The following is a 15,461-nucleotide window of genomic DNA, read 5'->3' on the forward strand; positions in this document are numbered from 1 at the left end:
GCTAGCCCTGCAATTCTCCTCTACTACTAGAAGGAGGACTCTCCTGCAAAGATAGAGGATTCATGTTTTCCCTGTTTGGACATCTCCTGTAAAGATTGAGGATTATGTTTTCCCTGTTTGGACATTAAAGGACTCTGTTTCTGTTGAATCGCTGTTGGGTCCTCACTCATCTGCATAACAGAAGAATCCGACCAAGAATGGACCCAGCGACTTCGGATCCTCTCTACTCAGCCGTCGAGATCCAGGGAGCGATGCTAGGCAGACACGAGCAGGAATTGTCTGCTGCTCGACATGCCGTTGAGACCCTGGCCGCCCAAGTCTCCGACCTCTCGAAACATATTCACAATCTCCGCCTCGATCCACCGGCTACTTCCAGGGCTTCCGAGTCTCCGGAGCCCAGAATTAATAACCTACCGTGTTACTCTGGGGAGCCCACTGAATGCCGCTCGTTCCTCACCCAGTGTGATATTGTGTTCTCTCTCCAGCCCAACACGTACTCCAGGGGTACAGCTCGTATCGCCTACGTCATATCTCTCCTTACTGGACGGGCTCGTGAGTGGGGCACGGCAATCTGGGAGGCAAGGGCTGAGTGTACTAACCAGTATCAGAACTTTAAGGAGGAGATGATACAGGTTTTTGATCGTTCAGTTTTTGGGAAAGAAGCTTCCAGGGCCCTGTCTTCCCTATGTCAAGGGAATCGATCCATAACGGACTACTCTATAGAGTTTCGCACTCTTGCTGCCTCCAGTGACTGGAACGAGCCGGCGTTGCTCGCTCGTTTTCTGGAGGGTCTCCACGCGGAGGTAAAGGATGAGATTCTCTCCCGGGAGGTTCCTTCCAGCGTTGATTCTTTGATTGAACTCGCTATTCGTATAGAACGACGGGTAGATCTTCGTCACCGAGCTCGTGGAAGAGAGCTCGCGTTATCCGTTTCCCCCCTCTCCGCATCACTACCATCTTCCTCCAGTGGCTCAGGTGCTGAGCCCATGCAGCTGGGGGGTATTCGCATCTCGACTAAGGAGAGGGAACGGAGAATCACCAACCGCCTCTGTCTCTATTGCGGTTCCGCTGGTCATTTTGTCATTTCATGTCCAGTAAAAGCCAGAGCTCATTAGTAAGCGGAGGGCTACTGGTGAGCGCTACTACTCAGGTCTCTCCTTCAAGATCCTGTACTACCTTGTCGGTCCATCTACGCTGGACCGGTTCGGCAGCTTCCTGCAGTGCCTTGATAGACTCTGGGGCGGAGGGCTGTTTTATGGACGAAGCCTGGGCTCGGGAACATGACATTCCTCTCAGACAGTTAGGGAGCCCACGGCCATGTTCGCCTTGGATGGTAGTCCTCTCCCCAGTATTCAGCGTGAAACGCTACCTTTAACCCTCACTGTCTCTGGTAATCATAGCGAAACCATTTCTTTTTTGATTTTTCGTTCACCTTTTACACCTGTTGTTTTGGGCCATCCCTGGCTAGTGTGTCATAATCCTTCTATTAATTGGTCAAGTAATTCTATCCTCTCCTGGAACGTCTCTTGTCATGTGAAATGTTTAATGTCTGCTATCCCTCCTGTTTCTTCTGCCCCCTCTTCACAGGAGGAGCCTGGTGATTTGACAGGGGTGCCGGAGGAATATCATGATCTGTGCACGGTCTTCAGTCGGTCCAGGGCCACCTCCCTTCCTCCTCACCGGTCGTATGATTGTAGTATAGATCTCCTTCCGGGTACCACTCCCCCCCGGGGTAGACTATACTCTCTGTTGGCTCCCGAACGTAAGGCTCTCGAAGATTATTTGTCTGTAGCTCTCGACGCCGGTACCGTAGTGTCCCTTCCTCCCTCCCCGCCGGAGCGGGGTTTTTTTTTTTTTGTTAAGAAAAAGGACGGGACCCTGCGCCCCTGCGTGGATTATCGAGGGCTGAATGACATAACGGTTAAGAATCGTTATCCGCTTCCCCTTATGTCTTCAGCCTTCGAGATCCTGCAGGGAGCCAGGTTTTTCACTAAGTTGGACCTTCGTAACGCTTACCATCTCGTGCGCATCAGGGAGGGGACGAGTGGAAAACGGCGTTTAACACTCCGTTAGGGCATTTTGAATACCGGGTTCTGCCGTTCGGTCTCGCTAACGCTCCAGCTGTCTTTCAGGCATTAGTGAATGATGTACTGAGAGACATGCTGAACATCTTTGTTTTCATTTACCTTGACGATATCCTGATTTTTTTCACCGTCACTCCAGATTCATGTTCAGCACGTTCGACGTGTCCTCCAGCGCCTTTTAGAGAATTGTCTTTATGTGAAGGCTGAGAAGTGCGCTTTTCATGTCTCCTCCGTCACATTTCTCGGTTCTGTTATTTCCGCTGAAGGCATTCAGATGGATTCCGCTAAGGTCAAGCCGTCAGTGATTGGCCCGTCCCTAAGTCACGTGTCGAGCTGCAGCGCTTTCTCGGTTTCGCGAATTTCTATCGTCGTTTCATTCGTAATTTCGGTCAGGTGGCAGCTCCTCTCACAGCCCTTACTTCTGTCAAGACGTGCTTTAAGTGGTCCGTTTCCGCCCAGGGAGCTTTTGATCTCCTCAAGAAGCGTTTTACATCCGCTCCTATCCTTGTTACACCTGACGTCTCTAGACAGTTCATTGTCGAGGTTGACGCGTCAGAGGTGGGCGTGGGAGCCATTCTGTCCCAGCGCTCCCATTCTGACGATAAGGTCCATCCTTGCGCGTATTTTTCTCATCGCCTGTCGCCGTCGGAACGTAACTATGATGTGGGAAACCGCGAACTGCTCGCCATCCGCTTAGCCCTAGGCGAATGGCGACAGTGGTTGGAGGGGCGACCGTTCCTTTTGTCGTTTGGACTGACCATAAGAACCTTGAGTACATCCGTTCTGCCAAACGACTTAATGCGCGTCAGGCTCGTTGGGCGCTGTTTTTCGCTCGTTTCGAGTTCGTTATTTCTTATCGTCCGGGCTCTAAGAACACCAAGCCTGATGCTTTGTCCCGTCTCTTCAGTTCTTCAGTAGCCTCCACCGACCCCGAGGGGATTCTCCCTGAGGGGCGTGTTGTCGGGTTGACTGTCTGGGGAATTGAGAGGCAGGTAAAGCAAGCACTCACTCACACTCCGTCGCCGCGCTTGTCCTAGGAACCTTCTTTTCGTTCCCGTTCCTACTCGTCTGGCCGTTCTTCAGTGGGCTCACTCTGCCAAGTTAGCCGGCCATCCCGGCGTTCGGGGGTACGCTTGCTTCTATTCGCCAGCGTTTCTGGTGGCCCACTCAGGAGCGTGACACGCGTCGTTTCGTGGCTGCTTGTTCGGACTGCGCGCAGACTAAGTCCGGTAACTCTCCTCCTGCCGGCCGTCTCAGACCGCTTTCCATTCCCTCTCGACCGTGGTCTCACATCGCCTTAGACTTTATTACCGGTCTTCCTTCGTCAGCGGGGAAGACTGTTATTCTAACGGTTGTCGATAGGTTCTCTAAGGCGGCTCATTTTATTCCCTCGCTAAGCTCCCTTCTGCTAAAGAGACGGCACAAATCATCATTGAGAATGTTTTCAGAATTCATGGCCTTCCGTCAGACGCCGTTTCGGACAGGGGTCCGCAATTCACGTCTCAATTTTGGAGGGAGTTTTGCCGTTTGATTGGGGCTTCCGTCAGTCTCTCTTCCAGTTTTCACCCCCAGTCTAACGGTCAAGCAGAACGGGCCAATCAGACGATTGGTCGCATCTTACGCAGTCTTTCTTTTCGAAACCCTGCGTCTTGGGCAGAACAGCTCCCCTGGGCAGAATACGCTCACAACTCGCTTCCTTCGTCTGCGACCGGGCTATCTCCTTTTCAGAGTAGCCTCGGGTACCAGCCTCCTCTGTTCTCGTCCCAGCTCGCCGAGTCCAGCGTCCCCTCCGCTCAGGCTTTTGTCCAACGTTGTGAGCGCACCTGGAAGAGGGTCAGGTCTGCACTTTGCCGTTATAGGGCGCAGACTGTGAGAGCCGCTAATAAGCGTAGGACTAAGAGTCCTAGGTATTGTCGCGGTCAGAGAGTATGGCTCTCCACTCGTAACCTTCCCCTTATGACAGCTTCTCAAGTTGACCCCGCGGTTCATTGGTCCGTTCCGTATTTCTCAGGTCGTTAATCCTGTCGCAGTGCGACTTCTTCTTCCGCGACATCTTCGTCGCGTCCACCCGGTCTTCCATGTCTCCTGTGTCAAGCCTTTTCTTCGCGCCCCGTTCGTCCCCCCCCGTCCTTGTCGAGGGCGCACCTATCTACAGGGTCCGGAAGATTATGGACATGCGTCCTCGGGGCCGTGGTCATCAGTACCTAGTGGATTGGGAGGGTTACGGTCCTGAGGAAAGGAGTTGGGTTCCATCTCGGGACGTGCTGGACCGTTCGCTGATCGATGATTTCCTCCGTTGCCGCCAGGTTTCCTCCTCGAGTGCGCCAGGAGGCGCTCGGTGAGTGGGGGGGTACTGTCATGTTATGTCTTGTCCCTGTGCTTTCCCTTCTCTTCGTTTCCCCCTGCTGGTCGTATTAGGTTACTCTCTCTCTCTCTCGTTCTGTTCCTGCTCCCAGCTGTTCCTCATTCTCCTAACGACCTCGTTTACTCTCTCACACCTGTCCCCTCTTTTGCCCTCTGATTAAGTCTCTATTTCTCTCTCTGTTTTCTGCTTCTGTCCTTGTCGGATTCTTGTTTGCTTTGCCCTTGTCCTGTCCTGTCGTAATCTGCCTCTTCATCAGATGCTGCGTGTGAGCAGGTGTCTCTGTCCACTACGGCCCGCGCCTACCCAGAGGGACCTGCAGTCTGTTGCCGCTAGCCCTGCAATTCTCCTCTACTACTAGAAGGAGGACTCTCCTGCAAAGATAGAGGATTCATGTTTTCCCTGTTTGGACATCTCCTGTAAAGATTGAGGATTATGTTTTCCCTGTTTGGACATTAAAGGACTCTGTTTCTGTTGAATCGCTGTTGGGTCCTCACTCATCTGCATAACAATGAAATGATCAAATATACAGACCACAAATTCCAATTGGCTATACTAAAACTCTTTAACATCATACTTAGCTCTGGCATCTTCCCCAATATTTGGAACCAAGGACTGATCACCCCAATCCACAAAAGTGGAGACAAATTTGACCCCAATAACTACCGTGGAATATGTGTCAACAGTAACCTTGGGAAAATCCTCTGCATTATTATTAACAGCAGACTCGTACATTTCCTCAATGAAAACAATGTACTGAGCAAATGTCAAATTGGCTTTTTACCAAATTACCGTACAACAGACCATGTATTCACCCTGCACACCCTAATTGACAACCAAACAAACCAAAACAAAGGCAAAGTCTTCTCATGCTTTGTTGATTTCAAAAAAGCCTTCGACTCAATCTGGCATGAGGGTCTGCTATACAAACTGATGGAAAGTGGTGTTGGGGGTAAAACATACGACATTATAAAATCCATGTACACAAACAACAAGTGTGCGGTTAAAATTGGCAAAAAACACACACATTTCTTCACACAGGGTCGTGGGGTTAAACAGGGATGCAGCTTAAGCCCCACCCTCTTCAACATATATATCAACGAATTGGCGCGGGCACTAGAACAGTCTGCAGCACCCGGTCTCCCCCTGCTAGAATCCGAAGTCAAATGTCTGCTGTTTGCTGATGATCTGGTGCTTCTGTCACCAACCAAGGAGGGCCTACAGCAGCACCTAGATCTTATGCACAGATTCTGTCAGACCTGGGCCCTGACAGTAAATCTCAGTAAGACCAAAATAATGGTGTTCCAAAAAGGTCCAGTCACCAGGACCACAAATACAAATTCCATCTAGACACTGTTGCCCTAGAGCACACAAAAACTATACATACCTTGGCCTAAACATCAGCGCCACAGGTAACTTCCACAAAGCTGTGAACGATCTGAGAGACAAGGCAAGAAGGGCATTCTATGCCATCAAAAGAAACATAAATTTCAACATACCAATTAGGATTTGGCTAAAAATACTTGAATCAGTCATAGAGCCCATTGCCCTTTATGGTTGTGAGGTCTGGGGTCCGCTCACCAACCAAGACTTCACAAAATGGGACAAACACCAAATTGAGACTCTGCACGCAGAATTCTGCAAAAATATCCTCCGTGTACAACGTAAAACACCAAATAATGCATGCAGAGCAGAATTAGGCCGATACCCACTAATTATCAAAATCCAGAAAAGAGCCGTTAAATTCTACAACCACCTAAAAGGAAGCGATTCACAAACCTTCCATAACAAAGCCATCACCTACAGAGAGATGAACCTGGAGAAGAGTCCCCTAAGCAAGCTGGTCCTGGGGCTCTGTTCACAAACACAAACACACCCTACAGAGCCCCAGGACAACAGCACAATTAGACCCAACCAAATCATGAGAAAACAAAAAAGATAATTACTTAACACATTGGAAAGAATTAACAAAAAAACAGAGCAAACTAGAATGCTATTTGGCCCTACACAGAGAGTACACAGCGGCAGAATACCTGACCACTGTGACTGACCCAAAATTAAGGAAAGCTTTGACTATGTACAGACTCAGTGAGCATAGCCTTGCTATTGAGAAAGGCCGCCGTAGGCAGACATGGCTCTCAAGAGAAGACAGGCTATGTGCTCACTGCCCACAAAATGAGGTGGAAACTGAGCTGCACTTCCTAACCTCCTGCCCAATGTATGACCATATTAGAGAGACATATTTCCCCCAGATTACACAGATCCACAAAGAATTCGAAAACAAATCCAATTTTGAAAAACTCCCATATCTTTTGGGTGAAATTCCACAGTGTGCCATCACAGCAGCAATATTTGTGACCTGTTGCCACGAGAAAAGGGCAACCAGTGAAGAACAAACACCATTGTAAATACAACCCATATTTATGCTTATTCATTTTATCTTGTGTCCTTTAACTATTTGTACATTGTATATATATATATAATATGACATTTGTAATGTATTTACTGTTTTGAAACTTCTGTATGTGTAATGTTTACTGTTAATTTTTGTTGTTTTTCACTTTATATATTCACTTTGTATGTTGTCTACCTCACTTGCTTTGGCAATGTTAACACATGTTTCCCATGCCAATAAAGCCCTTGAATTGAATTGAATTGAATTGATATCAAATCTAGAGTCTGAGAACAATGGAATATATTGAACATTTATGACAACTTGTCCTCTATTTCCATGGTTCAGGATGAGAAAAGTATTGTGTAACTAACTTAAACTAGTTTCAGCATTTCCACTCACCTACTCAGAAAACAATCCAATCAGCCAGTTGGCTTGTTTTCATTGACACAGGTTGACAAATTGGCTTGACCCTAAGTCACGACATCTCTTATGGTTTATAAATGTTCCCAACCAGTGTGATTAAGATCAGGCTTGCAGTCATTACGCTAATGGCAATGCATTTTAATTAATGACATCCTCATTTGCATTGTGTGTTAATTATCTAAATCACTTAATCTCATCTGCACATTCCAATTACAATTTACAGCTTCAATGAATCTGACAATTTATCTGAGATAGAGATGCTCCACTCCCTGTTTTCACTGAGTTATATAAGCTTGGCTAAAATGAGTAAAGTAACTTTCATTTTGGAGACCGCAAAAACACTGAGGTAACTTTATAATTAAATCAGAACTAACAACTACCAAACGTTACACTTGCCCTATGCTCCTTGCTAATTGAATTACAACTAGTGTGTTTTAAATTACAACTGTTGTTTTATTTCTTTACCTACCTACTGTTCACCTAATACCTTTTTTGCACTATTGGTTAGAGCCTGTAAGTAAACATTTCACTGTAAGGTCTACTACACCTGTTGTATTCAGCGCACGTGACAAATACAATTTAATTTGATTTGTATTACAAAGAGTTGTTCATTTCTCAAAGGCTTCACTCTTTAATACAGCATTGAAGAGACACTTTGTATGAAGATATGCACAGGTCTAATGATTAACTTTTAATATCAGAGCATGTACAGTATTGTCTTACCTTAGAGTGAACATTTCCACAGGAGAGAAGGCTGAGGCAGTGATGAAGGCAGAGACAGTGTCCCTCTGCCTCATGGGCATGGCTGGCACCATGACCAGGAAGTTACTATCCAGCCTGTGTTCAGTCAGGAAAGGAGTGGCAGGGATCTGGTACAGACGCACACTGCCGATCCTCCTCATGGGGGTGGAGGTGGATGAGCCGAACAGACCCTCCTGATCTGAGCGGATGGAGTTGCCTTTCCGGGCCTCCTCCGAGTGGCACTCCCCTTCCTCTGTTGACTGTAACATGTAGTAGAGCTCCACGGTGGTTCCCTCGGCCAACTCTATGGTCCTTTGACGCCCAGGCACTACGCTGGGGGGGCTGAACCAGCCAGCCAGGGGCTCCAGCTCAGCTACACACAGCCCCAGTTCCCCCTTCAGCTGGCAGGTGCCACGCACCTCCTGGGTCTCATGGAAGGCAAACATGCGTACGCAGGGCAGCTTGTCGATGGCGCTGTAGTCGTCCCAGTCCCTGCCGGCCACATAGAACAGCACTTGGACCCTGGGCTTGGCCAGGTAGATCCTTTCCTGAATGATGAAGGTCTGAACCTTCCAGTTGAAGGTGAACATGGAGGACGCCACAAAGGCTCCAGGGTGCTGGATGAGCTCCGGGGGGACAGGCTGCTCCACAGAGAGGGGTCCATAGCTGGCGTTTACTGAGGGCATGCTGCGGGCCTGATAAATGAAGAAGGGCTCTGTCCGCGACAGCAGGCTGGAGTTCCTCATAAACTCCTGGTTGGCCTCCTTCAGGAAGAAGGCAGACTCTGCGTTGACCACCTGGTAGTTGACAGGCAAGTAGGTGGGGATGGACGAAAACCTCTGCAATCCCTCCAAGACTCGACAGTCTGCTACTACAAGACAGAAAAGAAGGGCTGAGTCAGGACAAGCTCAGACAGTGCTTGCTTGTTCTAAATCCTGTAAATTTCCTCTAAAGCTTCCCTCGGGTAAAACTAGAATGGCCATTTGGACTGGAGTTTAACAGACAGAACTGATAGAACTACACACAGACAGCAGAGATGACACTGACTAATGTAAGCTACTGTCAGGCCTACTTTACAATACATTTAATTATGTTGTAGATGTAATTTCATGGTATACGGTTATAATAATGTTTTGATATTCTTAAAATGAAGGAAACTAACTCCATGAGTCAGGACCATTGCACATTACATTACTATCCATATATTTTCTCATGTTGTAATAAAACAATAATAATAATACATATTGATTTGAAATTCACAAAGACCGAAATGGTCACATTTCTGGGAAGCACATCTGGAATAACCACATCATAAGTTTTGGTCAATGATATTCTACTTAGAACTAGTACCTTTTTCATGCTTTGCTGCCCCTCCCCCGCTCCCTTCCTGTTGGCTGCACCTAACATTCAAAATATTCTGCTCTGAAAACGGAGTGAGATCCAATTATATTGAACCTCTGGTAAATCAATCTTTCAGCTGAGCTCAGCTCATGCTCCAGATGGAAGGGAAATATGCAATATTCTAGTGTGAGAACAAAGAGTACTGCACAAAGCCAGAGAGGTGCCGACGGAGAGTAGAGGCACCAACACAGACGACACCAACAGTATGATGACAAGATTATCAACACAGATTGTGATAAAACAAGAACAAGTAAACATTTAAATATGTATAATGTTCATGAAAATGTATGTACCTACAATTCACTATGTGTTAAAGCTGAAATTCTGTATTTTTTCGGGTGACCCGATCAAATTCACATAGAAATGTGAGTTATAAATCTGTCATTCTCATTGAACCAAGTCTAACAAGCGGCAGATCTGTTCAATGTGCGCTATTTCTATGCTTCCCGTTCTTAAATTTGTTTTTTGCATCTTTTACCTTCAGTTTTGTAGGGCAGCTTCAAACAGCTGAAAACAATATTTTCGGTTATTGAAAATATGTTTTAGGTGGTAAAGTGATTTTCTACACTATACACTGCTTGTTTTGTCACAAACTGAAATTAGGCAAACTATTCGAATTTTAGCAACCAGGAAATGGCGGAGCTATTTCTGAATATATCACCTTTAAATTAGCAAGATGTACATGAACATACTGTATGAATGAATGTAATCATTGGAGTTTATGTATGTAATGTGGAGTAATCATGAGTTGTTTCTGGTGGGCCATTGTTAACAGGTCCCACTCTATGATGGCCTGTGTGATGAGGGAGAAAACACGACACTGGTAAAAAGGTTTTAATCACCCAAAGAGTGGGCTATGACCTTCCTTTTAAGAGCAATCTGCTGTGATTACTACACCCCTCCCCCCACCCGCACAGCACACTTCCATCTTCAACGTTTGCTGGGAGAGGATTTCATTCCTTAGCCACAGCCTTGTAAATCAATGTCCCGACAATTTACAAATCAGCCAGGGATTTGTGATTCATGGCGCCCACTTGACCTCGGCCCTGTCTGGCCCATGGAGGCAGCCTGGAGGTCGCGAGGGATGCAGCCTACCTACCTCTGCATCTGAAGGGCAATACAACACTGTTTAGCTAAGGGGCTCGCACTGTTTATTTTAGGGACTCTCTCTCTCTCTATAACAGCTCCACTTAAACATCACTTGTTATCACTTGTTATACATCACTGTTATAACAGAAGACAGAGACCATTGAACAATACTATACCGTAGTGTAATTTGTTATTTTCTGAACATACTCGAGAAGTGTTGTTTGTACACAAGAAGCATTGTTGCAGATGGTACGACGACATTAACAAATTAAAAGCTTGATAGTCCAGCAAGAGCAATACAAGATAGAACAATCAGGAACAAAGTCTCCTCCTCTGTGGTCCCATGGTGGCAATGTTTCTATTCACATCTCAGGTTGCTGTCTCAATCCAGCAAGCCTTATAAGACAAAGCACTTACTCCAAAGGCTTCAGCATTTCTCTCATGTCTCTACTATAATGATATTTATCGTCTGTGCTTTGCAGATGCCATAACACACTTGAGAAGGAATGAAATGTCCCTTTGTGCCTCACATACATAGGCTAATGCTTCACATAGAACACTGTTAAGTGCACGTATACACATCTACGAATGGGATCACTCATCTTCTTAGTCAATCAGCCTGTTTTTAAAGTCAGTCAGATTTATTCCCTTGTTAACAGCTGTCAAATGACCATTTTCTAACCGTTAGTCACGCTGTATTGACAGTGAATGACAAATACCATACACTGCATGGGCAACATTTTGGTGTCTATGGAGTCAACAAAAGTCTGAGATATTTTCAAGAGAAGAATTACCTGTCAATGTTAAGCGTTATCACAGAGATGAGCTATGCAGTGTGTGCTGAAAGGAAAACCTTTATAGACTTAATGTATTATTGCGAAGTTGACTGAATTTGTTGTCCCCCACAATGAAATCGGGGAAGGGACTGTGGATCTGGCTCCGTCTGTTAGTACATTCATACATTAGTCACACGCGATATCTAAGGCAGCACTTGGGTGAATGATGCATCTTGCCATAGTAATCGGCGATTGGCCAGGTGGTGGCACTATAACAAGAGATTGAAAATGCAAACTTTAAAAGGTCACGCTCCTCACCCCGTTTTGACCTAAATTCATGAAATTCAGTACATAGTTTCCTCTCCTCACAAGGAACACATTTGCCTCAGGGACCCATAAGGTCCGCCATTATGTATTTGTTGTTATACTCTTCGAGCACCGAATGACCGATCTGCACAAAACTTGATATTTGGAAACTATGGACAAAGGTCTCTCAAAAATATTTTACAGACTAGTACCTAAAACAACATGGCCACTATTGACAATAAACATTCAGGTGGGTGTGGTCTGGCACGTAAAAGCATATAAATCTGTCAAGGATATTCATATTGTAACACCATTTGGTACACATGTTGCAAACACTGTCAAGACTCAACATATGCAAGAAAATTCATATCGACCACACGGTGGCAATATAACGGCACATGTTTACAGTACCAGTCAAAGGTTTGGACACACGAATTCATTCAATAATTGTTTAAAAAATGTACTATTTTCTACATTGTAGAATAATAGTGAAGACAAAACTATGAAATTACACATATGGAATCATGCAGTAACCACAAAAGTATATTATTTTATATTTGAGATTCTTCAAAGTAGCCACACTTTGCCTTAAATGACAGCTTTGCACACTATTGACATTCTCTCGACCAGCTTCATGAGGTAGTCACCTGAAATGCATATAAATTAAACAGGTGTGCCTTGTTAAAAGTTCATTTGTGGAATTTCTTTCCTTCTTAATGCGTTTGAGCCAATCAGTTGTGTTGTGACAAGGTAGGGGTGGAATACAGAAGATAGCCCTATTTGGTAAAAGCAAGTCCATATTTTGGTAAGAACAGCTCAAATAAGCAAAGGGAAATGACAGTCCATCATTACTTTAAGGCATGAAGGTCAATCAATACGGAACATTTCAAGAACTTTGAACAGTTTTTTCAAGTGCCGTTGCAAAAACCATCAAGCACAATGATGAATGAGGACCGCCACAGGAAAGGAAGACCCAGAGTTACCTCTGCTGCAGAGGATAAAGTTCTTTAGAGTTACCAGCCTCAGAAATTGCTGCCCAAATAAATGCTTCACAGAGTTCAAGTAACAGACACATCTCAACATCAACTGTTCAAAGGAGACTGCATGAGGCCTTCATGGTCGAATTGCTGCAAAGAAACCATTACTAAATTAAACCAATAAGAAGAAGAGACTACTTTAGAGAAGAAACATGAGCAATGGACATTAGATTGGTGGAAATCTGTCCTTTGGTCTAATGAGTCCAAATTTGAGATTTTTGGATCCAACCGCTGTGTCTTTGTTAGATGCAGAGTAACGGATGATCTCTGCATGTGTGGTTCCCACATGAGGCATTGAAGATGGTGTGGAGGTGCTTTGCTGGTGACACTGTCAGTGATTTATTTAGAATTCAAGGCACACTTAACCAGCATGGCTACCACAGCATCCTGCAGCGATACGCCATCCCATCTGGTTTGCGCTTAGTGGGACAATCATGTGTTCTTCAACAGGACAATGACCCAACACACCTCCAGGCTGTGCAAGGGCTATTTGACCAAGAAGGAGAGTGATGGAGTGCTGCATCAGATGATCTGGCCTCCACAATAACCCGACCTCAACCCAATTGAGATGGTTTGGGATGAGTTGGATCGCAGAGTGAAGGAAAAGCAAGTGCTCAACATACACTACCTTTAAAAAGTTTGGGGTCATTTAGAAATGTCCTTGTTTTTTTAAAGAAAATCTATTTTTTTGTCCATTAAAATTACATCAAATTGATCAGAAATACAGTGTAGACATTGTTAATGTTGTAAATGACTACTGTAGCTTGAATCAGCTGTTTTTTGTAATGGAATATCTACATAGGCATACAGAGGCCCATTATCAGCAACCATCCCTCCCGTATTCCAATGGCACATTGTGTTAGCTAATCCAAGTTTGTCATTTTAAAAAGGTTAAATTGATCATTAGAAAACCCTTTTGTAATTATGTTAGCACAGCTGAAAACTGTTGTGCTAATTAAAGAAGCAATAAAACTGGCCTTCTTTAGACTAGTTGAGTATCTGGAGCATCAGCATTTGTGGGTTTGAGTACAGGCTCAAAATGGCCAGAAACAAAGACCTTTTCTCTGAAACTCGTCAGTCTATTCTTCTGAGAAATGAAGGCTATTCCATGCGAGAAATTGCCATGAAACTGAAGATCTCGTACAATGCTGTGTACTACTCCCTTCACAGAACAGCACAAACTGTCTTTAACCAGAATAGAAAGAGGAGTGGGAGGCCCCGTTGCACAACTGAGCAAGAGGACAAGTACATTAGAGTGTCTAGTTTGAGAAACAGACGCCTCACAAGTCTTCAACTGGCAGCTTCTTTAAATAGTACCCGCAAAACACCAGTCTCAACATCACCAGTGAAGAGGCGACTCCGGGATGCTGGCCTTCTAGGCAGATTTGCAAAGAAAAAGCCATATCTCACACTGGCCAACGAAAAGAAAAGATTAAGATGGGCAAAATAACACAGACACTGGACAGAGGAAGATTGGAAAAAAGTGTTATGGACAGACGAATCTAAGTTTGAGGTGAGACGCAGAAAAAATGAAAAGATGCTGGAGGAGTGCTTGACGTCATCTGTCAAGCATGGTGGAGGCAATGTGATGTTCTGGGGGTGCTTTGGTGGTGGTAAAGTGGGAGATTTGTACAGGGTTAAAGGGATCATGGAGAGTCCAGCACAGTCACCGGATCTCAACCCTATTGAGCTGTTGTGGGAGCAGCTTGTCCGTATGGTACGTAAGAAGTGCCCATCAAGCCAATCCAACTTGTGGGAAGTGCTTCAGGAAGCATGGGGTGAAATATTTTCAGATTACCTCAACAAATTGACAACTAGAATGTCAAAGGTCTGCAGGGCTGTAATTGCTGCAAATTGATGATTATTTGATGAAAGCAAAGTTTGAAGGACACAATTATTATTTCAATTAAAAATCATTATTTATAACCTTGTCAACATCTTGACTATTTTTCCTATTAATTTTGCAACTCAGTTCATGTATGTTTTCATGGAAAACAATGACATTTCTAAGTGACCCCAAACTTCTGAAAGGTAATGTATGTGTGAACTCCTTCAAGACTGTTGGAAACGCAATCCAGGTGAAGCTGTTTGAGAGAATGCCAAGAGTATGCACAGCTGTCATCAAGGCAAAGGGTAGCTACTTTGAAGAATCTCAAATATAAAATATATTCTGATTTGTTTAACACTTTTTTGGTTACTACATGATTCCATATGTGTTATTTCATAGTTTTGATGTCTTCACTATTATTATACAATGTAGAATATATTAAAAATAAAGAAAAACCCTTGAATGAGTAAGTGTGTCCAAACTTTTGACTGGTACTGTACATCTATTGATCTGTTTGACTCACATGCTCAGGGACATGAGTAACTGACCCACACAATATCTCAGACCCCACTGACCCAATTTTGACTAAACTTAGGTGAATGATATGCCTTGCCATAGAGATCCGGCATTTACAAAATGGCCCAAGGGGGGGCGCTATAGTTATCAACTGTATGTATGTCAGTCACACACGATTTCTCAGAAACCACTGGCCCGATTTTGATTAAACTTGGTTGAATGATCCGTAATTTACAAAATTATACTGAATGGCCCAAGGGGATGGTGTGTCATTGTTAAATGATGCCTTGTTTAAATGTCTGAGGACCATTCTAGCCATTTGTGAACATTTGATACAAAATAAAGAAGAAGTTAATTAACCTTATTAATCAACATAATTTTAATTTGTTGGTGACCGAATTTAGCAGTAAGATTTCTAAACTGAGAGGACGAAAGTTTAAAGGAAGAAAAAAAGGGATGTTATAAATTCAAACTCCCTAGAACGTAAAAAGTCAGATTTTTGA

At 44.6% G+C, this 15,461-nt stretch overlaps 1 protein-coding gene across 1 annotated transcript in view; it reads right to left on the bottom strand.

Moving 5' to 3' along the window:
- The window catches only part of LOC115111533 (transmembrane protein 132C-like), a 211,391-nt gene that overhangs the window by 169,866 nt on the left and 26,064 nt on the right, over positions 1-15,461 (bottom strand). Inside the window, exon 2 of the mRNA XM_029637679.2 lies at positions 7,988-8,876. Coding sequence (XP_029493539.1) covers positions 7,988-8,876 — 889 coding nt within the window. The remainder of the gene's footprint in view (positions 1-7,987; positions 8,877-15,461) is intronic.

This window comes from Oncorhynchus nerka, linkage group LG27, assembly GCF_034236695.1.
Source record: "Oncorhynchus nerka isolate Pitt River linkage group LG27, Oner_Uvic_2.0, whole genome shotgun sequence".
Classification (NCBI taxonomy): Eukaryota; Metazoa; Chordata; class Actinopteri; order Salmoniformes; family Salmonidae; genus Oncorhynchus; species Oncorhynchus nerka.